Source organism: Salvelinus alpinus, chromosome 19 (assembly GCF_045679555.1).
Source record: "Salvelinus alpinus chromosome 19, SLU_Salpinus.1, whole genome shotgun sequence".
NCBI classification, from domain to species: Eukaryota; Metazoa; Chordata; class Actinopteri; order Salmoniformes; family Salmonidae; genus Salvelinus; species Salvelinus alpinus.
Genome location: NC_092104.1, coordinates 31,176,470 through 31,201,593, shown reverse-complemented (window position 1 = coordinate 31,201,593; position 25,124 = coordinate 31,176,470). Strand labels below are relative to the sequence as shown.

Genomic DNA, 25,124 nt, shown 5'->3' with positions numbered 1-25,124 from the left:
AGGGTTATTTGTCATTATGAAGCATGTAACATTGAACTTAAACCCTGCACGAATCATGGATCTTGGAGGTCTGGGAAAATGCACTGTAAGTGTAACTATGCCTACATAACATTTTGCCTTGAAAACAGTTATCATGGGGAGACAAATCCACAATAACGTATGCCTATGCCATTGCAAAATCTAATGCTTCTAACCGAACGTTAAAACCTCTAACCGAAAGAGTCACCTTATAGTCAGTCCTACCGTCATACAAGTACAGCCAGCCTACTGGTTGGATAGATTGGATGTGTATTGGTGTCTTGCTTTAGGGTAGTTGTCTACTGATATTGTCGACCATCATCATCTGATCCATGAAAGCAAAGAAATTACCAAAAAAAAAGCCAAATTAATGGTTTACTTCTTCTGGCCTACAATGGCACAGAGAACACCAGTACCTGTGCGCACCTGAAAAACAACGCAATGAGCGCTCTAAACAAATTATTGACTAAAGTAAACAATGATAAATCAACGAAGAAATCAAATGAATTTGGAATGAAGGCTATTTAAAAAAAAATCTGGGACAAATTGCAAACAAATGAGCACGTACAAAGGAAAGTCTATACGTACAGGTGCTCAGCTGAGGTCGAAATTCAGCACTGCTGAGTGGACAGCACCGCTACATAGAAAAAAATAGTTTAAACCACGATGTCAAACTCATTCCAAGGAGGGCTGAGTGTCTGCAGGTTTTCATTCCTACCTTGTACTTGATTGATGAATTAAGGTCCCTAACTAGTAAGGAAATCTCCTCACCTGGTTGTCTAGGTCTTAATTGAAAGGACAAACCAAAAACCAGCAGACAGTAGGCCCTCCATGGAACGGGTTTGACACCCCTGGTTTAAACCATGACAGAGGTGGGGGCGTTTGTTTAATTTGGACGCTTTAATTTCCCACTACATTTCAAACAAATAGAGAATGGCTCAATTAGCATTATTTAGAAACCCTCCTAAAGTTAGCTCTCCTAAATGCAACAAAAAGCTAACGTCTCATTCAGGGGAGCCAAGCCCCCCCCCGGCACCCCCGTAATTCACACCTTGCTCCACAGGCTGTTCCATGTGCTGTAGTAGCCTATACTGTGTATGGTGCTGAGGAATATTCATTTAAGTTCTTCAACCCACTGCTGGTAACAAGATTTGGGTTCCAGTCAACAAACCAACCACAAAATTGAGCAGTTTAGCTTATCCACCCACCCCAGTCACTCTTGGCAGCTGCTAGATTGAGTGGGTACAGCTCAGAGAATGTAAAGCTTCTATCTACTCTCACTTCAAAACCTCACCATCTTCTTGCTCCCAGTCTGTCAGAGGGATAAATAAAGCACTGAGCTCCCAGATAAACCTTGGGTTTCACTCTGGACTCATGGAGAAAGAAGGGGTGAGGACAGAGAGAGGGGCAGGGATGAAGGGAGAGGAGAGAAAGTGTGAGAAGGAATTCGGGTAGAGGAGAACAGGGATGAGGGTAGAGGGGGAAGGGAACATCAAATTAGTATGCAAAGCTGTTTTTTTAAGGTTGCCCAACAATACTGTAAAAAAAAAAGTCATCTCATTCAACCGAGTGTGGACAGCCCTATACCTTCCGAAGGTCATCGTAAAGATAACTGTAGATATGCCTATAATACACAACATGAACCCATTTGTTAAGATGGAATCTGTATGTACATATTACACAAAAGGACAAAAAAGGATTTAAAACAACTTCTGATCATCTTCCCTACTTCAGAGACTTATAAACCAGACATGTTCTCCCTGTCCATCAAGCAGTGTCTGCATAGATGGCCAAGTGTGGAAGAAGACTAAATTCTACTAGTACAATACTAACCAGTGTTGCGATTGGCTTAGTCCTTTATATTACAATGTAAGATCTTAGTGTACAAAACATGAGCAACACCTTCCTAATATTGAGTTGCACCCTCCTAATATTGAGTTGCACCCTCCTTTGCCCTCAGAACAGCCTCAATACGTTGGGGCATGGACTCTACAAGGTGTCGAAAGCGTTCCACAGGGATGCTGGCCAATGTTGACTCCAATGCTTCCCACAAGTTGGCTGGATGTCCTTTGGGTGGTGGACCATTCTTGACACAAATGTCAAAAACAGATTTCTCCTTCACCAGCTACTTTACAGCTTCTCATCACATACACACTCAAACCAGGGCACCTGGCACCTACTACCATACTCCGTTCAAAGGCATTTAAACCTTTTGTCTTGCCCATTCACCCTCTTAGTTGCACACATACATACACAATCCATGTCTCAAGGCTTAAAAATCCTTCTTTAACCCCTCAATCTACACTGATTGAAGTGGATTTAACAGGTGACATCAATAATGGATCAAAGCTTTCACCTGAATTCCCTTGATCAGTCTGTCATGGAAAGAGCAGGTGTTCCTAATGTTTTGTACACTCAGTGTATATCTTATGGAATCCTTATAGGACGGAACTAAACAACGTGGTATACCATTCTTAATTGATGATTCAAGTCAATTCAGAAAATGCACTTGAGGCATTTGTGAATATATCCGATTTTTAATAGTTCTGTTTCAAATGATGTACACACAAACGTCAAAAACAGATTTCTCCTTCACCAGCTACTTTACAGCTTCTCATCACATACACACTAGTCAGTTTTCACCACACACAGACCAAGTAAATCCACTCATCTCCAAGTAGTGAAAGTGTGAGCATGCTCACTGTAGAGCTGTTCCAGAGGGTTCTGATTCAATGACTCAAAAGTTTAAATATCCAATTAATTTTCCAAAGAGACTAGGTAAAACAGAATGGTGAAGTTGAGTTGGTCAGATTTTCTTCATACAAAAGACTTCATGATGTGTGCTACCTCTACAGTTAGTTTCCTATACAGATAAAGTATAGAACATACAGGTGGTTTGAAGCCTCTATGACAGGTGGCAGAGGTACTTGACCAACTAAGAGGGGAGGAGAATGCAACAACCTGGCTGGGAGCCCAAGCAGCCCTGATTAACAGAGCGCACACAGCAGAAACAACATCCAAACATCTGTGGCCCTCGCCCGCCTGCATGCCCAGAGTTAAAACTTCAATTACACTGCAAACAAACCTGGGAATACATAATGGAATTACTTTAAAGAAGGGGCAAATAATTAGGGAAAGAAAAGGTATTGTATGTAGTAGTGAGGCGTATATTGCTCAGTTTACACAGGCAGCCCAATTCTGATCTATTTGGCAATAATTGGTATTTTGACGAATCAGATCTTCCGCCAATAATTGGGCAAAATATCAGAATTGGGCTGCCTGTGTAAATGTAGCCTTAGATGTTGTTCCAACCCTTTCTAATAACAAATAGCACACAGGCACCCCAACACACAAATACATGCACATGGGAGAGAGAGACCGGCTCCAAGAGACAGCAGAGATTGAGTACAACAACAACAAACAAGCCCAATGAGCACATCAAGAGCAAACGACAAACTAAACACATATGTGACATGGTGTGTTCCAAAACATTTAGTGTCTCTTACTAGCTGGGACATCACATCCCTTTAAATTAAAAAGGAGGAAAGTGTTTGTGAGAGAGAAACAGTGAAGTGACAGAACAGGAACACAGCAGGTGCTTCACAGCCCCAAGATATGGGGAAACAATGTGTCTGTACTGCCACATTTTAATTTGAAGTACCAAAAGGTATGCTGACAGAGATTTAACTGCTGATTACACACACTAAATATAGGTACTAATTTGCAGAGACGCGAGGTGAGATAATCGTGAAAAGAGAAGACATCAGGGGGGAGATATGGAGAAACAGTCACAAGGAACAAGAGTCCATCGCATCACAGTCTCCAACAGCACTGGATGAAAACCCCTACCAGGTGTGCCCCAGATTAGAGGCTCATGGGAGAAGGGTGGACTGAATCAGATCAGCAGAGGCTGGACTGGAGTTAGGCCATCATGTAAGGGAGATCTGATAGGGTAGTGATCTCTCATTGAAGACCGACTAGACTTGGTGGGTTATGGGAAACACAACCCCAACCATGTTCAAGGTGAAGAAGACAAAGGCCATTCCCAACTATTGACGTGAGTGACAGGATTGGTCTAGAGACTTCAGACTTGAATCAGATAAGGACTTGTAGAGTGGAGGGTTAGTGCTTGACAGACAGAACAGATAGAAACCAGAGTCCCCAGGGAGGCACACAGACAGACAGACAGAGTTGGAGATTCTACAAGGAAAGGGTCTTTCAGAAGCCTGTATGTCAGGAGGAGAAGGGGGAGGAGAGGAGAGGGTCAGGAGGGTTGGGGTCCAGGAGCTCTCTCCAGTCAGGGCCAGTCTCCAGACCTCAGGTTGCACCCCCTACTTCAGCCCTGTCAGGGGTTCAGTTCTTCAGCACTGCCTCGTAGCACTGGAACACACACTGGGACACCTCTGGTGCTCTGCACTTCAGAGAGATCTGAGGAGAGAGAAGAGACAGAGTTAGTTACTACATGGTCTGGCTGGGCAAGGAGATGGTAGTCCTTCTGTTAGCAGGTGTTAGGTGTTGAGAGCACCTGGTCAATAAGAACACTAGTTCAGATGTTCAGCCAAAGCAAAACAGTTTCAAAAGCCAGCGTGACATGCTGGAGAACAAACGTCAGGTAGAAACTATTGTTTTAGAAAGACATGGACAAGCTAGGTAAGCAGTCAACAATATACAGTACATTTCTATTTACTAACTAAAATCAACAAAACAGCTCAGTGTCATTTCATCATCAACAACAAATATAAATCTCTCATGTGGAGTAGCTGCTGCCCTCGTCTTTATCTCAGGAGTCAAGTGCTATGAGAGATGAACTATAGTTCAGTGATCTCAAACAGAATCACACTTTTCCTGGTCATCATTTGACCGAACATCCTTTAGAGAGAGAGAGCCTTTTCAGGGATGAGGAAGCTGTATGTACGGGATGTAGGCTAATTCGCCAGGCCACTTTTTCATACATTCAAGAAAAACTCCTTTCGATATGCTCGTCTAGTCAGTTAGTGCAATGCAAATGTAATGGCAGGACTTTAAGCACCGTCTGTTTAATAAGCATGGTAATTATTTCAGCAGCTTCACTGACTCATGACTGAAAAGAAGAGTGAATAGCTCCCAACCTCCTCTATTCCCACCATTTCAGCAGGCATTTTGTTACATTTTATTTGCAGGGGAGAATTTATTAGCATTATAAATGCTGCCTTTTATTAAATCTTATTAGCTTGGAGCGAAAAAAAATCTAATTCCTTCTCTCCTTCCCCCCTTCTGCTTGTGAAGTTGAGTCTGTTGCTGCAGGAACTAATATAGCTCTTAGAGGCAGTTTCCTTCATTAGAGCTCATGCAGGAAAAGCTCAAATTCTGTGTGTAGCCGTGTTTGCAGCAGTACTACTGTAGCGTGATTGTGTGGCGATTTAGACAGTTCCGGCTGGCTCGTGCTTAGCAGTTCTAATAGCAATTGTCATAAACTGGCCAGAAGCATTTGAAGTCCCATTAGACAGAGGTTCACACCAGGTTCCTCTCTGACCCATGGGACAGGAGATCACACTGCTGTACCATGGTGACAGAGTGTCCCCCAGCACTGCATTGGTACATTCCACAGTGCTGCGCTAGACGAGTGGGAACACTACACAACTCCTCCCTCCAGGGCTGCCGCTGCTCTGTGTACTGCTGGCTCTTTACTAATGCATAATGGTGCTGGCATGATTAGTCAGAAACAAACAACCTAGGCCAAGTTGGAGAAAACGCAGCCTAGCTAGCTGTCATTTGGATCAGCTTATTAAACCAGGTTGTAGAAAAGCTCTGATCAACTAGGTTACATGGTGTGTGGGCATTCTGCTTAAGGCTTTGTAAAATGCTGCTGAATAATCTGCCTGTGAGTCAATATGAGGGTGGCGTGTGGAGGAGAGAGCGAGAGAATAAAGGACAGAGGAGAAAAATAACTAGCTGTAGAGAACAGTGACTGGTAGAAACAGTGCAGGTGGGTGGTGGAAGTGTTTTAGGAGTATGGAAGAAGATGTAGGAAGACAAAGATGCTGAGATTTCTGCACCATATAAGGGTACCGGAGATTGAGCCATGAGTGGAGGAAGAAGGAGAGATGAAAGTTGAGTAAATAGAAGGTGTGTATGGTGGCACGGTCGTGGCGCTGGCTGTACCAGAGCACCATTCTCCCACAAACCCCTGCAATTAGCCACTCTCGGAGAGGGGGGAGTGAACCAGCCCTTGACATTGGTCACACTGTTGCCATGGGGACGGGAGGTGAGGGCCCAGTGCTCCACTTCAAAAGGTAGAGCTAAGAAGCAGAGCATCATGGGATAACTGGGACCAAATAGGTGGGGTGATGGAGGAGCATTGGGGTTAGCAATGTTACGTTAGAGTAGTCCCAGTTAGTATAGAAGGTTTGGTTGTTTAGCAACCAAACCGACCTGTGCTCAACTATGAGGCAAAAGAGACACGGTTGGCTTAGATTGTTGACATGTAAACTACATTAGTTAGTGTCCAATGTTTATTGAAAACAAATACATTTGCACAATGAGCACTTCTCTCAAATACATTATTACAGTTGTTGGTTAGCTAGCCAATTTTTGCCATATTAGCATAGACATGACATCAGTCAAGACACCTCAAAATGGTATCAAGAACAAGACAAAACTAGCTGAAACGAGCCACTTACGACTCCCCACATGGCAGCTTCTTGGCATTATTGTTAGCTATCTGTCCATCCAGAATCACAACACGCAGACTTTTGCCCCACTGAATCACGCGCATCGCTTGTGACGTTGTCAGCTAGCCAATCTATAGAGTTAGGATGGCATAATTTCTTAACCGATGTCAGCTTTACTGCCTTTCTACAGAGAGCTGTGGAATCTTCCCACAGGCTGAGTACGATCCACAGTGTTCTTTTCTCATGCTAAAAATAACTGCTCAACACAAGCATGTGTCAGGTTGACTTTCACGTGTTGTACTGAGAGAGCATCAGATCCATGCAGCAGCACAGAGAGGTGAGAGTGCATGCTGCACATGTGAAAAATGTTAGCATCTTCAGTGAGGATCCAGATCTTCTGATGGTTGTCATCTGTAGGGAGGAAGAGAGCCTTAAGGGGTAGTAGGAATAGGAGAAAGCAACAGAAAGAGGGCGTATCCTGACAGTTCAGGCTGAGAGATATAAATATGAAAAGAAATCAAAAATCAAAATCCTAGACAAATTAAGAACAGCACAAGTGGAGACAGAAAAACAAGGACAAAAACACATCAACTACAAAAATGACTACAGACATACTAACAGAACAAGACAAACAGTCCAGGGCTGATCAAACACCTCAGTTGAGTCATTTCACAGACTGAAAACCCTAATTTATCTCCTGAACGAAAATACCCATAGGCCAACAAATACAGAGGCTTCAACCACTGACAGATGAGTCAAGCTGAATGCACAATGAACTGTGGAAGAATTCAATTTAAAATGCTAAATTTGAGAGTGATGGACTAAAACAGATTGACTGACCGAAATGGACTCATCTGGGCTGGGGAAAGAAGACAGTAAATGCCTGTATAATGAATAAAAACATGATCCTAAAGCACATTGACTAACGAGATGGGCTGAGGAGTCACGTCAAGGTCACTGTTCTGAAAAAGTCATGCACAATGTCCTGGGCTACTGCTAATAACCAAGTAAGCAGACAACAGTACACTGACACACAATGCGTCACAAATTAAACAATACACACACAGACACCCCCCCCCCAGGTGAAATATTCTTAGCCAGCAGGGTTGGTGGTGATGACTCAAACTCACCCATACGTACTCCATATCATCCATTCATCCCCACTCCATCCCTACACGCCAGATCATCCCTATCTCTATTCATCCCCACTCCATCCCTACACGCCAGATCATCCCTATTCATCCCCACTCCATCCCTACACGCCAGATCATCCCTATCTCTATTCATCCCCACTCCATCCCCACACGCCAGATCATCCCTATTCATCCCCACTCCATCCCTACACGCCAGATCATCCCTCTCTCTATTCATCCCCACACGCCAGATCATCCCTCTCTCTATTCATCCCCACACGCCAGATCATCCCTATCTCTATTCATCCCCACACGCCAGATCATCCCTATCTCTATTCATCCCCACTCCATCCCTACACGCCAGATCATCCCTATTCATCCCCACTCCATCCCTACACGCCAGATCATCCCTATCTCTATTCATCCCCACTCCATCCCCACACGCCAGATCATCCCTATTCATCCCCACTCCATCCCTACACGCCAGATCATCCCTCTCTCTATTCATCCCCACACGCCAGATCATCCCTCTCTCTATTCATCCCCACACGCCAGATCATCCCTCTCTCTATTCATCCCCACACGCCAGATCATCCCTATCTCTATTCATCCCCACACGCCAGATCATCCCTATCTCTATTCATCCCCACTCCATCCCTACACGCCAGATCATCCCTATCTCTATTCACCCCCACTCCATCCCTACACTCCGCTCTGCTGTCAATGAAGTGATTCTTATCCACCCCCTTTCCTAGACATCTCTCTCCTTTAATAAAAAGTTGTTCTCCGTCCCTCCCCTGTGCTCACCGTGTAGTTGGGGTTTCCAGCCTGCACCCTCAGTTCAGCCAGCACCCAGATGCCATTGGACAGTTTGATGGACATGTAAAGCATGTCCTGGCCCTCCACAGTGCGCTTGGCTATGGTGAAGATGTTACTGCCCTGCAGCTTGCTGCTGGCTGCATCTGTTTAGGGGGATAAGAGAATAACCCTCAAACACAATCTGTGTCACTTCTTAAACTTGAAATACACCGTTCACATTTTAAAACATATTGTCAGTGACTTCAGAAAGGTCAAACCCCTCGACTTTTTCCACATTTTGTTACTATACAGCCTTATTCTAAAATGTATTAAATATATATTTTTTGCAATCTACACAAAATACCCATAATGACAAAGAAAAAAGAGGTTTAGAAATGTGTGCACATTTATTAAAAATAAAAACTGAAATACCTTATTTACATAAGTATTCAGACCCTTTGCTATGAGACTCGAAATTGAGCTTAAGGTGCATCTGTTTCCATTGATCATCCTTGAGATGTATCTACAACTTGGGAGTTCACCTGTGGTAAATTCAATTGACTGGACATTTTTTATTTGACCTTTATTTAACCAGGTAAGCCAGTTGAGAACAAGTTCTCATTTACAACTGCGACCTGGCCAAGATACAGCAAAGCAGTGCGACACAAACAACACAGAGTTACACATGGAAAAAACAAACGTACAGTCAATAACACAATAGAAAACTCTATATACAGTGTGTGCAAATGTAGTAAGATTAGGGAGGTAAGGCCATAAATATTCCATAGTGGCGAAATAATTACAATTTAGCAATTAAACACTGGAGTAATAGATGTGCAGAAGATGAATGTGCAAGTAGAAATACTGGGGTGCAAAGGAGAAAAAAAAAGAAAAAAAAATATGGGGATGAGGTAGTTGGGTGGGCTATTTACAGATGGGCTATGTACAGGTGCAATGATCGGTAAGCTGCTCTGACAGCTGATGCTTAAAGTTAGTGAGGGAGATACAAGACTCCAGCTTCAGTGATTTCTGCAATTCATTCCTGTCATTGGCAGCAGAAAACTGGAAGGAAAGGCAGCCAAAGCAGGAGTTGCATTTAGTTTTACTTGCATTTAAGAGCAGTTGGAGGCCACTGAAGGAGTGTTGTATGGCATTGAAGCTGGTCTGGAGGTTAGTTAACACAGTGTCCAAAGAAGGGCCAGATGTATACAGAACGGTTTCGTCTGCGTAGAGGTGGATCAGAGAATCACCAGCAGCAAAAACGACATCATTTATGTATACAGAGAAAAGAGTTGGCCTGGGAATTTAACCCTGTGGCACCCCCATAGAGACTGCCAGAGGTCCGGACAACAGGCCCTCCAATTTGACACACTGAACTCTGTGTGAGAAGTAGTTGGTGAACCAGGTTAGGCAGTCATTTGAGAAACCAAGGCTGTTGAGTCTGCCGATAAGAATGCAGGGATTGACAGAGTCGAAAGCCTTGGCCAGGTCGATGAAGACGGCTGCACAGTACTTTTATCGATGGCGGTTATGATATCGTTTAGGACCTTGAGCGTGACTGAGGTGCACCCATGACCAGCTTGGAAACCAGATTGCATAGCGGAGAAGGTACGGTGAGATTTGAAATAGTCGGTGATCTGTTTGTAAACTTGGCTTTCGAAGACCTTAGAAAGGCAGGATAGGATAGATATACAGTGGGGAGAACAAGTATTTGATACACTGCCGATTTTGCAGGTTTTCCTACTTACAAAGCATGTAGAGGTCTGTCATTTTTATCATAGGTACACTTCAACTATGAGAGACGGAATCTAAAACAAAAATCCAGAAAATCACATTGTATGATTTTTAAATAATTAATTTGCATTTTATTGCATGACATAAGTATTTGATCACCTACCAACCAGTAAGAATACCGGCTCTCACAGACCTGTTAGTTTTTCTTTAAGAAGCCCTCCTGTTCTCCACTCATTACCTGTATTAACTGCACCTGTTTGAACTCGTTACCTGTATAAAAGACACCTGTCCACACACTCAATCAAACAGATTCCAACCTCTCCACAATGGCCAAGACCAGAGAGCTGTGTAAGGACATCAGGGATAAAATTGTAGACCTGCACAAGGCTGGGATGGGCTACAGGACAATAGGCAAGCAGCTTGGTGAGAAGGAAACAACTGTTGGCGCAATTATTAGAAAATGGAAGAAGTTCAAGATGACGGTCAATCACCCTCGGTCTGGGGCTCCATGCAAGATTTCACCTCGTGGGGCATCAATGATCATGAGGAAGGTGAGGGATCAGCCCAGAACTACACGGCAGGACCTGGTCAATGACCTGAAGAGAGCTGGGACCACAGTCTCAAAGAAAACCATTAGTAACACACTACGCCGTCATGGATTAAAATCCTGCAGCGCACGCAAGGTCCCCCTGCTTAAGCCAGTGCATGTCCAGGCCCGTCTGAAGTTTGCCAATGACCATCTGGATGATCCAGAGGAGGAATGGGAGAAGGTCATGTGGTCTGATGAGACAAAAATAGAGCTTTTTGGTCTAACTCCACTCGCCGTGTTTGGAGGAAGAAGAAGTATGAGTACAACCCCAAGAACACCATCCCAACCGTGAAGCATGGAGGTGGAAACATCATTCTTTGGGGATGCTTTTCTGCAAAGGGGACAGGACGACTGCACCGTATTGAGGGGAGGATGGATGGGGCCATGTATCGCGAGATCTTGGCCAACAACCTCCTTCCCTCAGTAAGAGCATTGAAGATGGGTCGTGGCTGGGTCTTCCAGCATGACAATGACACGAAGTACACAGCCATGGCAACTAAGGAGTGGCTCCGTAAGAAGCATCTCAAGGTCCTGGAGTGGCCTAGCCAGTCTCCAGACCTGAACCCAATAGAAAATCTTTGGAGGGAGCTGAAAGTCCGTATTGCCCAGCGACAGCCCCGAAACCTGAAGGATCTGGAGAAGATCTGTAGGGAGGAGTGGGCCAAAATCCCTGCTGCAGTGTGTGCAAACCTAGTCAAGAACTACAGGAAACGTATGATCTCTGTAATTGCAAACAAAGGTTTCTGTACCAAATATTAAGTTCTGCTTTTCTGATGTATCAAATACTTATGTCATGCAATAAAATGCAAATTAATTACTTAAAAATCATACAATGTGATTTTCTGGATTTTTGTTTTAGATTCCGTCTCTCATAGTTGAAGTGTACCTATGATAAAAATTACAGACCTCTACATGCTTTGTAAGTAGGAAAACCTGCAAAATCGGCAGTGTATCAAATACTTGTTCTCCCCACTGTAGGTCTGTAACAGTTTGAGTCTAGAGTGTCTCCGATGACCACAGAAGCTTTCCCATCTTTAGGGATCTCAGACGATACGAAAGAGAGGTTGAACAGGCTAGTAATAGGGGTTGCAACAATTGCAGTGGATAATTTTAGAAAAAGAGGGTCCAGATTGTCTAGCCCTGCTGATTTGTAGGGGTCCAGATTTTGCAGCTCTTTCAGAACATCAGCTATCTGGATTTGGGTGAAGGAGAAATGGGGGAGGCTTGGGCAAGTTGCTGTGGGTGGTGTAGAGCTGTTGACCGGGTTAGGGATAGCCAGGTGGAAAGCATGGCCAGCCGTAGAAAAATGCTTATTGAAATTCTCTATTATCGTAGATTTATCGGTGGTGACAGTGTTTCCTAGCCTCAGTGCAGAAGGCAGCTGGGATGAGGTGCTCTTATTCTCCATAGACTTTAGTGTCCAAGAACATTGGAGTTTGTGCTACAGGATGCAAATTTCTGTTTGAAAAAGCTAGCCTTTGCTTTCCTAACTGCCTGTGTATATTGGTTCCAAACTCCCTGAAAAGTTGCATATCGCCGGGGCCATTCGATGCTAATGCACAGGATGTTTTTGTGCTGGTCAAGGGCAGTCCGGTCTGGAGTGAACCAAGGGCTATATCTGTTTATAGTTCTACATTTTTTTGAATGGGGCATGCTAATTTAAGATGGTGAGGAAAGCACTTTTAAAGAATAACCAGGCATCCTCTAATGACGGAATAAGGTCAATATCCTTCCAAGATACCAGGTCGATTAGAAAGGCCTGCTCGCTGAAGTGTTTTAGGGAGCGTTTGACAGTGATGAGGGTTGGTGGTTTGACCGCGGACCCATTACGGACGCAGGCAATGATCGTTGAGATCCTGATTGAAGACAGTAGAGGTGTATTTAGGGGGCAGGTTGGTCAGGATGATATCTAAGAGGGTGTCCATGGTTACGGATTTAAGGTTGTACCTGGTAGGTTCCGTGATAATTTGTGTGAGATTGAGGGCATCTAGCTTAGATTGTAGGACGGCAGGGGTGTTAAGCATATCCCAGTTTAGGTCACCTAACATTACAAACTGAAGATAAAAATGGGGGGCAATTAATTCACATATGGTGTCCAGGGCACAGCTGGGGGGGGGGGGGGTCTATAACAAGCGGCAATCGTGAGACATATTTCTGGAAAAGTGTATTTTTAAAAGTAGAAGCTCAAACTGTTTGGGAACAGACCTGGATAGCATGACAGAACTCTACAGGCTAACCACCCCCTTTGGCAGTTCTAACTTGGCAGAAAATGTTGTAGTTGGGGGATGAAAATTTCAGAATTTTTGGTGGCCTTCCTAAGCCAGGATTCAGACTGGACATCAGGGTTGGCAGAGTGTGCTAAAGCAGTGAATAAAACAAACTTAGGGAGGAGGCTTCTGATGTTAACATGCAAAGCTTTTACGGTTACAGAAGTCAACAAAAGATAGCGCCTGAGGAATAGGAGTGGAACTGGGGGACTACAGGGCCTGGGTTAACCTCTACATCACCAGAGGAACAGAGGAGGAGTAGGATAAGGGTACGGCTAAAGGCTTTAAGAACTGGTCATCTAGTGCGTTGGGGACAGAGAATAAAAGGAACAGATTTCTGGGCGTGGTAGAATAGATTCAAGACGTAATGTACAGAGAAGGGTATGGTAGGATGTGAGTACAGCAGAGGTAAACCTAGGCGTCGAGTGACGATGAGAGACGTTTCGTCTCTGAGGCGCCAGTTAAGCCAGGTGAGGTCTCCGCATGTGTGTGGGGTGGGACAAAAGAGCTATCTAAGGCATTTTGAGCTGGACTGAGAGTTCTACAGTGAAATACAACATTAAGAACTAGCCAAGACAGCAGTAGACAAGGCATATTGACAGAGAGAGGCATAAAGCAATCACAGGTGTTGATCAGGAGAGCTAAGACAACAACGGGTAAATGGCGATGAATGGGCGGGTCAGTTAGGTACATAGAGAACCGGAGTTTGAGGCTTGGGCCGACAGGTAAACATGAGGTACCGTGTTATTGAAACAGTCCAGGGGACATCAGCTGTGTAGCCGAGTGATCATTGGGTCAAAAGAGAAGCAATAGTTTGTAAAGGAACACACCCATCAATAAAAAAAAAAGGTCCCACAGTTGACTGTACATGTCAGAGCAAAAACCAAGCCCTGAGGTCGAAGGAATTGTCCGTAGAGCTCCGAGACAGGATTGTGTCAAGGCACAGATCTGGGGAAGGGTAACAAACAATTTCTGCAGCACTGAAGTTCCCCAAGAACACAGTGGCATCCACCATTCTTAAATGGAAGAAGATTGGAACCACCAACACTTTTCAGAGAGCTGGCCGCCCGGCCAAACTGAGCAATCGAGGGAGAAGGGCCTTAGTCAGGGAGGTGACCAAGAACCTGATGATCACTCTGACAGAGCTCTAGAGTTCTTCTGTGGAGACGGGAGAACCTTCCAGAAATACAACCATCTCTGCAGCACTCCACCAATCAGTCATTTATGGTAGAGTGGCCAGACGGAAGCCACTCCTCAGTAAAAGGCACATGACTGCCTGCTTGGAGTTTGCCAAAAGGCACCTAAAGACTCTCAGACCATGAGAAACAAGATTCTCTGGTCTGATGAAACCAAGATTGAACTCTTTGGGCTGAATGCCAAGCGTCACATCTGGAAGAAACCTGGCATCATCCCTACAGTGAAGCACAGTGGTGGCAGCATCATGCTGTGGGGATGTTTTACAGTGACTGGAAAACTAGTCAGGATCGAGGAAAAGATGAACAGAGCAAAGTACAGAGAGATACTTGATAAAAACCTGCTGCAGAGCGCTCAGGACCTGACTGGGGCGAATGTTCACCTTCCAACAGGACAATGACACTAAGCACACAGCCAAGACAACGCAGGAGTGGCTTCGGGACAAGTCTGAACGTCCTTGAGTGGCCCAGCCAGTGCCCGGACTTGAACCCGATCGAACGTCTCTAGAGAGACCTGAAAATAGCTGTGCAGCAACGCTCCCCATCCAACCTGAAAGAGCTTCAGAGGATCTGCAGAGAAGAATGTGAGAAACCCCCCCCAAATACAGGTGTGCCAAGCTTGTAGCGTCATACCCAAGAAGACTATGCTAAAATCGCTGCCAAAGGTGCTTCAACAAAGTACTGAGTAAAGGGTCTGAATACTTATGTCAAATTTAATTTGAAGATTTTTTCTAAATTAGTACAATTTATAAAAAACTGTTTTTGCTTTGTCATTATGGGGTATTGGGTGTAGATTGATAAGGAAAAAGCTTATTTCTCTCAAATGTTGTGCACAAATTTGTTTACATCCCTGTTAGTGAGCATTTCTCCTTTGCCAAGATAATCCATCCATCTAACAGGTCTGGCATATCAAGAAGCTGATTAAACAGCATGATCATTAAACAGGTGAACCTTCTTCTGGGGACAGTTTTGTCACACAACACAATGCCACAGATGTCTCAAGTTGAGAGAGTGTGCAATTCGCATGCTGACTGCAGGAATGTCCACCAGAGTGGTTGCCAGATAATTTAATGTTAATTTCTCTTCCATAAGCCGCCTCTAAAATCATTTTAGAGAATTTGGCAGTACGGCCAACCGTCCTCAAAACCGCAGACCACGTGTATGGCGCCGTGTGGGAGAGCGGTTTGCTAATATCAACGCTGTGAGGGTTTATTTTCTACGTTGTAGAATAATAATGAAGACATCAAAACTATGACATATCAGATGTAGCAACCTAAAGTGTTAAACACTTATATTTGTATTTGTATTTGAGATTCTTCAAATAGCCACCCTTTGCCTTGACAGCCTTGCACACTGTTGGCATTCTCTCAACCAGCTTCACCTGGAATACTTTTCCAACAGTCTTGAGAGTTCCCACATATGCTGAGCACTTGTTGGCTGCTTTTCATTCACTCTGCAGTCCAACTCATCCCAAACCATCTCAATTGGTTTGAGGTCAGGGATTGTGGCGCCAGGTCATCTGACGCAGCACTCCATCACTCTCCTTCTTGGTCAAATAGCCCTTACACAGCCTGGAGGTGTGTTTTGGGTCATTGTCCTGTTGAAAAACAAATGATATCCCATCTGGTTTGCACTTAGTGGGGCTGCCGTATTGCTGCAGAATGCTGTGGTAGCCATGCTGGTTAAGTGTGTCTAGAATTCTAAATAAATCACAGACAGTGTCAACAGCAAAACACAGACACCATCACACCTCCTCCATGCTTTACTGTGGGAAATACACATGCAGAGATAATCCGTTCACCCACACCGCATCTCACAAAGACACGGCAGTTGGAACCACAAATCTCACATTTGGACTCGACCAAAATACACATTTCCACCGATCTAATGTCCATTTCTCGTGTTTCTTGGACCAAGCAAGTCTCTTCTTCTTATTGGTGTCATTTAGTAGTGGTTTCTTTGCAGCAATTCAACCATGAAGGCCTGATTCACACAGTCTCCTCAGAACAGTTGATGTGTCTGATACTTGAACTCTGAAGCATTTATTTGGGCTGCAATTTCTGAGACTGGTAACTCTAATGAACTTATCCTCTGCAGCAGAGGTAACTGGGTCTTCCATTCCTATGGCGGAGAGCCAGTTTCATCATAGCGCTTGATGGTTTTTGCGACTGCACTTGAAGAAACGTTCAAAGTTCTTGACATTTTCCGGATTGACTGACCTTCATGTCTTAAAGTAATGATGGACTGTTGTTTCTCTTTGCTTATTTGAGCTGTTCTTGCCATAATATGGACTTGGTCTTTTACCCAACAGGGCTATCTTCTGTATACCCCCCTACCTTGTCACAACACAACTGATTGGATCAAACGCATTAACGAAAGAAATTCCACAAATTTACTTTTAACAAGGCACACCTCTTAATTGAAATGCATCCCAGGTGACTACCTCATGAAGCTTGTTGAGAGAATGAAAGAGTGTGCAAAGCTGTCATTAAGGCAAAGGGTGGCTATTTGAAGAAACTTAAATAAAATATATTTTGATTTGTTTAACACTTTTCTGGTTACTACATGATTCCATGCGAGTTATTTCAAAGTTTTGATGGCATCACTATTATTCTATAATGTAGAAGATAGTAAAAATAAATTAAAACCTTTGAACAAGTAGGTGTTCTAAAACTTTTGACCGGTAGTGTATATGAACCAGTGTTTTCCTGGGAGAAAATTGGAAAAAATAAATATATACATTTTATTCAATAATTTTCTCCCAGGCAAACACTGGTTCATTGCCACATGTTCACTAAATAAAGCATTGATAAGTAGCCTCTGGGTGTTGTTAGGCTTGTGTTTCAGGTTGTCTACTATAAACTATCAAAATAAAGAAAGTTGCACACCCCATGTATAATCTCCCGGCAATGTAATGGGTATTTACCAACGTTTTGGCATCATGTAGTAATATTAAGGTTGAACCAATATTACATGTAACAAAAATTAAATACGAGATTATTATGTGAAATTCAATGAAACAATAATGTATGTTGATGCTAATATGATGTACAATATTCCATTACGTTTCTATATGATAACAATAGCGTAATATATTTAATATGCCATATACTATTTAACAGTTTCACTAATGAATTTTAATTAACTTAATCATTATGACACACCCCTTACTACTGTCCTTGGTTACACTAATTGCACTGTGTGCATACATAACCTGGTTCAAGTATTCATGACATTACCCTGAGGAAGGCACAGTGATGCCAAAACGTTGGTAAATACCCATTACATTGCTGGGAGATTATACATGGAGTGTGCAACTTTCTTTATTTTGATAGTTTATTCGCTGTCAGTCAGCACCTCCACACAAACTATTATTCTAGGTATCCGCCAGCTCCTGTTTTATCTACAGGTTATCTACTATAACTGAGAGAATCAGAATGAAGCAATATGATGGCTATCTAATAGGCCTCCATGCAGAGGCCTGGACCTTCAGCTATTTTACTGTTCAACTTTAAATGTGAAGGGGTTTGGGGACAGCATTGCAATCAGGACCATAATGGAACCAGGCGGTTGTCCTTCATCATCTGCTCTGGAAAGGCAGGTAGTAGACCAAGCTCTGTGTCCTAGTGGAACTTTCCCTTCTCAGTCCATAAACCATACTCTTTCAGTTCTTCGGCTAATATATACACACATGACCGACTGCTCGTCAAACATTTCATTCCAAAAATCACGGGCATTAATAAGGAGTTGGTCCCCCTTTTGAGGCTATAACAGCCTCCACTCTTCTGGGAAGGCGTTCCACTAAATGTTGGAACATTCAGCCACAAGAGCATTAGTGAGGTCGGGCACTGATGTTGAGCAATTAGGCCTGGCTCGCAGTCGGCGTTCCAATTTATCCCAAAAGGTGTTCGATGGGGTTGAGGTCAGGGCTCTGTGCAGGCCAGTCAAGTTCTTCCACACCGATCTTGACAAACCATTTCTGTATTGACCTCACGTTTCTTTTCCACAGGGGCATTGTCATGCTGAAACAGGAAAGGGCCTTCCCCAAACTTTTGCCACAAAGTTGGAAGCTCAGAATAGTCTAGTATGTCATTGTATGCTGTAGTGTTAAGATCTCCCCTCACTGGAACTAAGGGGCCTAGCCCGAACCATGAAAAACTGACTTGTTGGAAAGGTGGCATCCCTGAGCTCTTCAGTAAGGCCATTCTACTGCCAGTGTTTGTCTATGGAGACTGCATGGCTGTGTGCTCGATTTTAAACACCTGTCAGCAACGGGTGTGGCCGAAATGGCCGAATCCACATACTTTTGTATATATAGTGTATAACCAGCATAGCTCCATTTCTCTGAATTCTTTCTTTCTGAAACAAGTCTCTTTTCATGTCTGTGGCTTTATTCATCTGCAGAGCACTGATAAAACTCTGCCATAGTCTAACTAAGCTCTTGCTTTTTCATTCAAAAGCTAAACTCTAAATTTTCAATTACAGTCACTCTGTTTAAACTACCTGCATAGCAAAGATATAATCCTTAATTAACTTGCCCTTGTCTCTGTCACACTACAGGAAGGTCTAAACCATCACTTTTCACTCGAAAGGAAATTAAATCTATTCAGGAAAATATACTATAAGCTGGCATTAGTCATTTAGCTCAGACCCAACTGTTTTCATGCTTGTGTAAAATCTAATTATCACATGTAAATAAGGTCAGCAGGTTACCTGACGAAATTGGGGAAGTATTCAGACCCCTTGACTTTTTCTAAATTTTGTTATGTTGCAGCCTTATTCTAAAATGGATTGAATTGTTTTTTCCCCCCCTCACCAATCTACACACAATACCCCATAATGACAAAGTAAAAAACAGGTGTAGAAATTTTTGTAAATTTATTTAAAAAATAAATAAAAAATGAAATATCATATTTACATAAGTATTCAGACTCTTTACTCAGGACTTTGTTGAAGCACCTTTGGCAGCGATTAGCCTCAGGTCTTCTTGGGTATGACGCTACAAGCTTGACACACCTGTATTTGGGGAGTTTGTCTCATTCTTCTCTGCAGATCTTCTCAAGATCTGTCAGGTTGGATGGGTAGCGTCACTGCACAGCTATTTTCAGGTCTCTCCAGAGATGTTCGATCGAGTTCAAGTCCGGGCTCTGCCTGGGCCACTCAAGGACATTCAGAGACATGGCTTCGCTGTGTGCTTAGGGTCGTTGTCCTGTTGGAAGGTGAACCGTCGCCCCAGTCTGAGGTCCTGAGTGCTCTGGAGCAGATTTTCATCAAGGATCTCTGTACTTTGCTCCCTTCATCTTTCCCTCGATCCTGAAAAGTCTCCCAGTCCTTGGTGCTGAAAAATATCCCCAAAGCATGATGCTGCCACCACCATGCTTCACCGTAGGGATGGTGCCAGGTTTCCTCCAGACTGAACTCTTTAGCCTGAATGCCAAGCGTCACATCTTGGTTTCATCAGACCAAAGAATCTTGTTTCTCATGATCTGAGAGTCTTTAGGTGCATTTTGGCAGGTTGAATACTGCAGAGATGGTTGTCCTTCTGGAAGGTTCTCCCATCTCCACAGAGGAACTCTGGAGCTCTGTCAGAGTGATCATTGGGTTCTTGGTCACCTACCTGATCAAGGCCCTTGCTCCGGTTGGCCGGAAGGCCAGCTCTAGAAAGAGTCTTGGTCACAAACTTCTTCCATTTAAGAATGATGGATGCCACTGTGTTCTTGGGGACCTTCAATACTGCAGACAATTTTTGGTACCCTTCCCCAGATCTGTGCCACGACACAATCCTGTCTCGGAGCTCTACGGACAATTCCTTCAACCTCATGGCTTGGTTTTCGCACTAACATGCACTGTCAACTGTGAGACCTTAAATAGACAGGTGTGCGCCTTCCCAAATCAAGTCCAATCAATTGAATTTACCACAGGTGGACTCCAATCAAGTTGTAGAAACATCTCAAGGATGATCAATGGAAACAGGATGCACCAGAGCTCAATTTCAAGTCTCATAGCAATGGGTCTGAATACTTATGTAAATAAGTTATTTCTGTTTTTCATTTAGAACAAATTTCCAACATTTCTAAAAACATGTTTTCGCTTTGTCATTATGGGGTATTGAGTGTAGATCAATGAGGAAATAAAACAATTTAATCAATTTTATACAAATGCTGTAACTTAACAAAATGTGGAAAAAGTCAAGGGGTCTAAATACTTTCGAAATGCACTGTATATCCATTAAATAGATAGACTGGAGCTCTGACCGGACATGGTTCTGTTTCCACAGCCCAGGTTACATGTCAAGCTGTCTTAACACATAAAGCATGTAGAGGTACACATTCTCCTCCTCTCCCCTCTCCTTTTATCCCTCTAATCCCTTCTTCGTCTTAGTCTGTCTCACCTGAGTTGAGATGACAGTCTTTGATCTGGAACTGAGACTCGTTGTCATTAGGAATGTCTTTCCATGTTGCCAGGAACACCTGACGCTCTGGGGAGAGATACAAAGAAGAGTTAAGATGGTTGGAAGGAATGAGAAACAGAGAAATAAAGCAAAATACGAGGGAGACAGAGGACGAGAGAGCAAATGGAAATAAAAAACAAATGGAAGGTAAACAGTTTGTTGCTGTGCTGAACAGTGCGGTTCCTGCTGCGCTTTTAGGATCCGGAACATTAGGTCCCAGCAGCGTTCCTGCTGCTCCCCCATCTGCAGTCTCCACAGGGGGACAGACACCACCACATTCCCCCAGAACCAATCAACCAGAGCGGGAAAAGAACAGGGAAAATTGGACCCAACGTCAGGATTGTGTGATCTGAGAGCAAATGCATGACAAGATACTTAAGTGTGCACACACACAGCTTCTAGGTGATTGATGTAATGGTCAGGAGCTGACCTTATCCTGGTTTGAGGCTATTGACAGGAGACCACTATATGTTCATGTTTTTAAATGCATGTCAATTGTAAAGTATTATGTCTGTAATGTATTTTTTGTTTTGTGTCGGACCCCAGTAAGACTAGCTGTCGCCATTGGCGTCAGCAAATGGGGATCCTAATAAATCAAAAAACTCTAAAATCAACAGTGACGCACTGATTCACTGAGTAGTTTATTCAGACACTCACCCATCTTTCCATCTTCCACAAACAGCATGCTGATGGGGTATTGGCAGCTGAAGTAGAAGACGTCAATGTTGTTCTTCACAGCCACCTGTGAGAGTGATTATACAGAGGGGAGGGGGAGAGAGAGAGGAGGGAAAGGACGGAGAGATGAAGAGGGCAATCTATGACTAATTGTTTTCAAGTGGTCTGAAAGGACAGACACTGCAGGGCATGTGTGGGGTTATTGAACAAGAGGTTACTGTCCTGTGGAGACGACGACACACACGATAGCATCCACTGCAGTCTGTATTCTACTACACAATGTGATCTCTCTCCATCCCTTTCTCTGTATTTGTGAGGCCTATTTGCTAAGGCAACATTTTATTCCTCAACGTTTATCCATTCTGTTTTTCTTCTGACAACTGGAGAATAAAGATAACATGCTATAAAAAAAAAAAGAATATTTGTCCATGGACCAGATGATGCATAAAAGGCCATTTGACTACATCTTCATTGAAGCTTGACATAGGATCCATCCCAAATGGCACCCTATTCCCTTTATAGTATACTACTTTTGACCAGGGCCCACACAATATAGGGAACAGTTGGGATTAAACCACCGTCTACTCTAAGAACTTTGTGGAGCCTGGAGCAGTCACCGTATTGATCAGTCTGCTCTATAGAAGAGTGATGAGGACAATGAGGTTGAGTTGAGCCTGTGGCAGGAAGGGGATGACAGGAGAAACTCTTGCATAATTCATAAGGGAATATTGGTGCTGTGTGGACAGAGTGCCTCTGCCTGCCAGGCTGTCTATACTGCAGTGGGGCTATTCTGTATCCCTCGGTCGCCCTACGTCTCTCTCGAACCATCACACAACTGACTGGATAATAATGGAAACCCTTTAATTATCACTGCTGCTAAACTATTTGTTTTTATAGCCTACAGTACCATCATACAAGTCCTGGGCCTGTATGGATCAAATAGTTTAGCAGTGATGAGTAAAGCATTTCCATCAGCTGATATGAGAAAGTAACTGTTGGCTAAATAACTGTCAGCAGGTACAGTACAGAGGCCACAGCTTTTCCTCCTCCTGTAGGAATACAGCTGGCTGGGAGGAGCAGTGTTGGCGCCAAGGGAAACAGAGCAGAGCCGTGGTGTAGACTAATACCACAGAGTGGGGTGACCTCTAATGACTATCCCCCACCTCTCGCTCATTTCTCCTGGACCCTCTTATCTCCTCTCACCAGGTGCACAACGTTCCATCCTTCCACCCTTGTTCCAGCCTCTCGTCCCTCTAAGTCATCGGAGGACTGCTCTGATCCAAAGAGGCCCCGTCTCAGTTATGTTTCTAAACTAAAAACTAGTTTGAGACTTTCTTAGGTCATATTTCATCCTTAGTTTCTGTAGCACAGGAATTTAAATAACCTGACATTATTTGAACATGATTTGAGGTGAAGCTATGACACAGCTAAGACTAGGGCTGGGCGATATGTCCAAAATATTACATCACAGCATAAAAAATAAAAAAATGGATGCTAAGACTGTGTTTGATGGTATTTTTAGTTGTTGAATAAAAGTTATACATTTGCTTTAGGAGTAGTGAGTGATCCTAGGGTGGCAACACATACATTCTCAGTGATTTCAATGAGTCTTTCTCCATTCTGATTGTTTTATACTGTTCAATTCAACTTCAACCAAAATACATTTCAGCACTTTTATCATTTCTGCATTTCCTGCACTCAATTGCAGTGGTGGAAAAAGTACCCAATTGTCATACTTGAGTAAAAGATACATTAACAGAAAATTACTCACCTAAAAGTGAAAGTCACCCAGTAAAATACTACTTGAGTTAGTCTAAAAGTATTTGGTTTTAAATATACTTAAGTATCAAAAGTAATGTCACCATTATCTTTTTTTCTCCTTTCTTTTTTATTTCTTAAATGGATAGCCAGGGGCACACTCCAACATAATTTACAAACAAAGCATTTGTGTTTAGTGAATCCTCCAGATCAGAGGCAGTAGATGACCAGGGATGTTCTCTTGACAAGTTCGTGAATTGGACCATTTTCCTGTCCTGCTAAGCATTCAAAATATAACGAGTACTTTTGGGTGTTAGGGAAAATGTATGGAGTAAAAAGTACAGTATTTTATTTAGGAATGTAGTGAAGTAAAAGTCATAAATCAAAATAGTAAAGTAAAGCACAGATACCAAAAAAAAAAAAAAACTTATGTAAAAATACTTTCAAGTACTACTTAAGTACTTTACACCACTGCTCAATATGAAATTTCCACACTGCCACATAGGGCTGCAGGATATGGGCTAATAATGTAGGACTTATATTTAACCAAATGTTGCAACTGCGATTTGACTTGCGAATAAGAGCAAAACTGTTGGAATCGTGGAAATAAATAATATAATTTTATAGTTAGAATATAATATTGGGCACTTTGAATACAGTGTTGGTTGAGATGACAACGAATTAAAATGCCAGGGAGGAGTTATTGTGACAGGGTAGGAACTAAAGTGTTGATACGTGTTTCCTAGGCTACAGTGCATGTTCTCTTTTAGCTACTTCATGTAGCTAACATATTCTTGCTTTGCATATTCCTCTTTGATTTAGAAGATACTGTTGCACAAACATGCTGATTTAGGTCTACACCATCACTGGTATTATCAGGCTGTATTAGCTAGCTACGTTTGCTCTTACTCAGTACATTTATTAGCGGCTAACAATTAGCGTCACAAGATTTAGGGCAACTTGCCAATAAAATAAACTAGCTGTTTGCTGATGTAAGAAACAAACTAATAGTGTCATTACTGAACGCTAGTGGATTTATATTAAGAAGCAAAGTGAAAACAGCATTGTTGTCGTCAACATTGACCATTCAGACTGAACACAAGTGTCTCGTGGTTGAGGAACATCAAATGCGCTCCTTGAGTGACAGGGGGCGTGGCTAGGTCTGTGTGGAAAGTGGCACCGAGAGAAAGAGATGACTCAAGTAGCGAAATAAACTATACACATTGATATTACACATGTCGTATACCGGTATAGAAGGTAAAGTAAAAACCCAAATCGGTCCCTGCATCAATACCGGTATATCATAAAATACGGTATACTGCCCAGCCCTAGCTAAGACAATGTGAAGCGAATAACATCAACTGGGGGCTGTACTGTATAATTAACAAGGCATACAGTTCCTTCAGAAAGTATTCATACATCTCGACTTATTCAACTTTTTTTTGTTGCAGCATGAATTCAAAATGGATTCAATAGATTTCTCACCCATCTACACACACAATACCCCATAATGACGAGTAAAAACATGTTTTTAGAAATGCTTGCTAATTTATTGAAAATTAAATACAGAAATTTTATTTACATAAGTAGAATGAGCTTTGGCAGCGATTACAGCTGTAAGTCTTTCTGGGTAAGTCTCTAAGAGCATTACACACGTGGATTGTACAATATTTGCACACTTTTTCAAATTCTTCAAGCTCTGTCAAGTTGGTTGTTGATCATTGCTAGACAGCCATTTTCAAGTCTTGCCATTGATTTGAGACAATTTAAGTCCAAACAGTAACTAGGCCACTCCAGAACATTCAATGTTGTCTTGGTAAGCAACTCCTGTGTATATTTGGCCTTGTGTTTTTGGTTA

General features: G+C 42.9%; 1 protein-coding gene across 4 annotated transcripts in view; it reads right to left on the bottom strand.

The window, feature by feature from the left end:
- Positions 1–2,535: 2,535 nt before the first annotated feature.
- ap1b1 (adaptor related protein complex 1 subunit beta 1) overlaps positions 2,536–25,124 on the bottom strand; it is a 45,508-nt gene continuing 22,919 nt past the window's right edge. For 3 of the 4 annotated variants that reach the window (XM_071352978.1, XM_071352980.1, XM_071352977.1), the window contains exons 19-22: positions 21,491–21,575; positions 20,774–20,860; positions 8,609–8,763; positions 2,536–4,446 (exon numbers count right to left, since the gene is read on the bottom strand). In XM_071352978.1, coding sequence (XP_071209079.1) covers positions 4,372–4,446; positions 8,609–8,763; positions 20,774–20,860; positions 21,491–21,575 — 402 coding nt within the window. In that variant the 3' untranslated portion in view covers positions 2,536–4,371. Of the gene's footprint in view, positions 4,447–8,608; positions 8,764–20,773; positions 20,861–20,886; positions 21,183–21,490; positions 21,576–25,124 lie in introns of those variants that run through there. The other variant, XM_071352981.1, reaches the window with a different exon arrangement.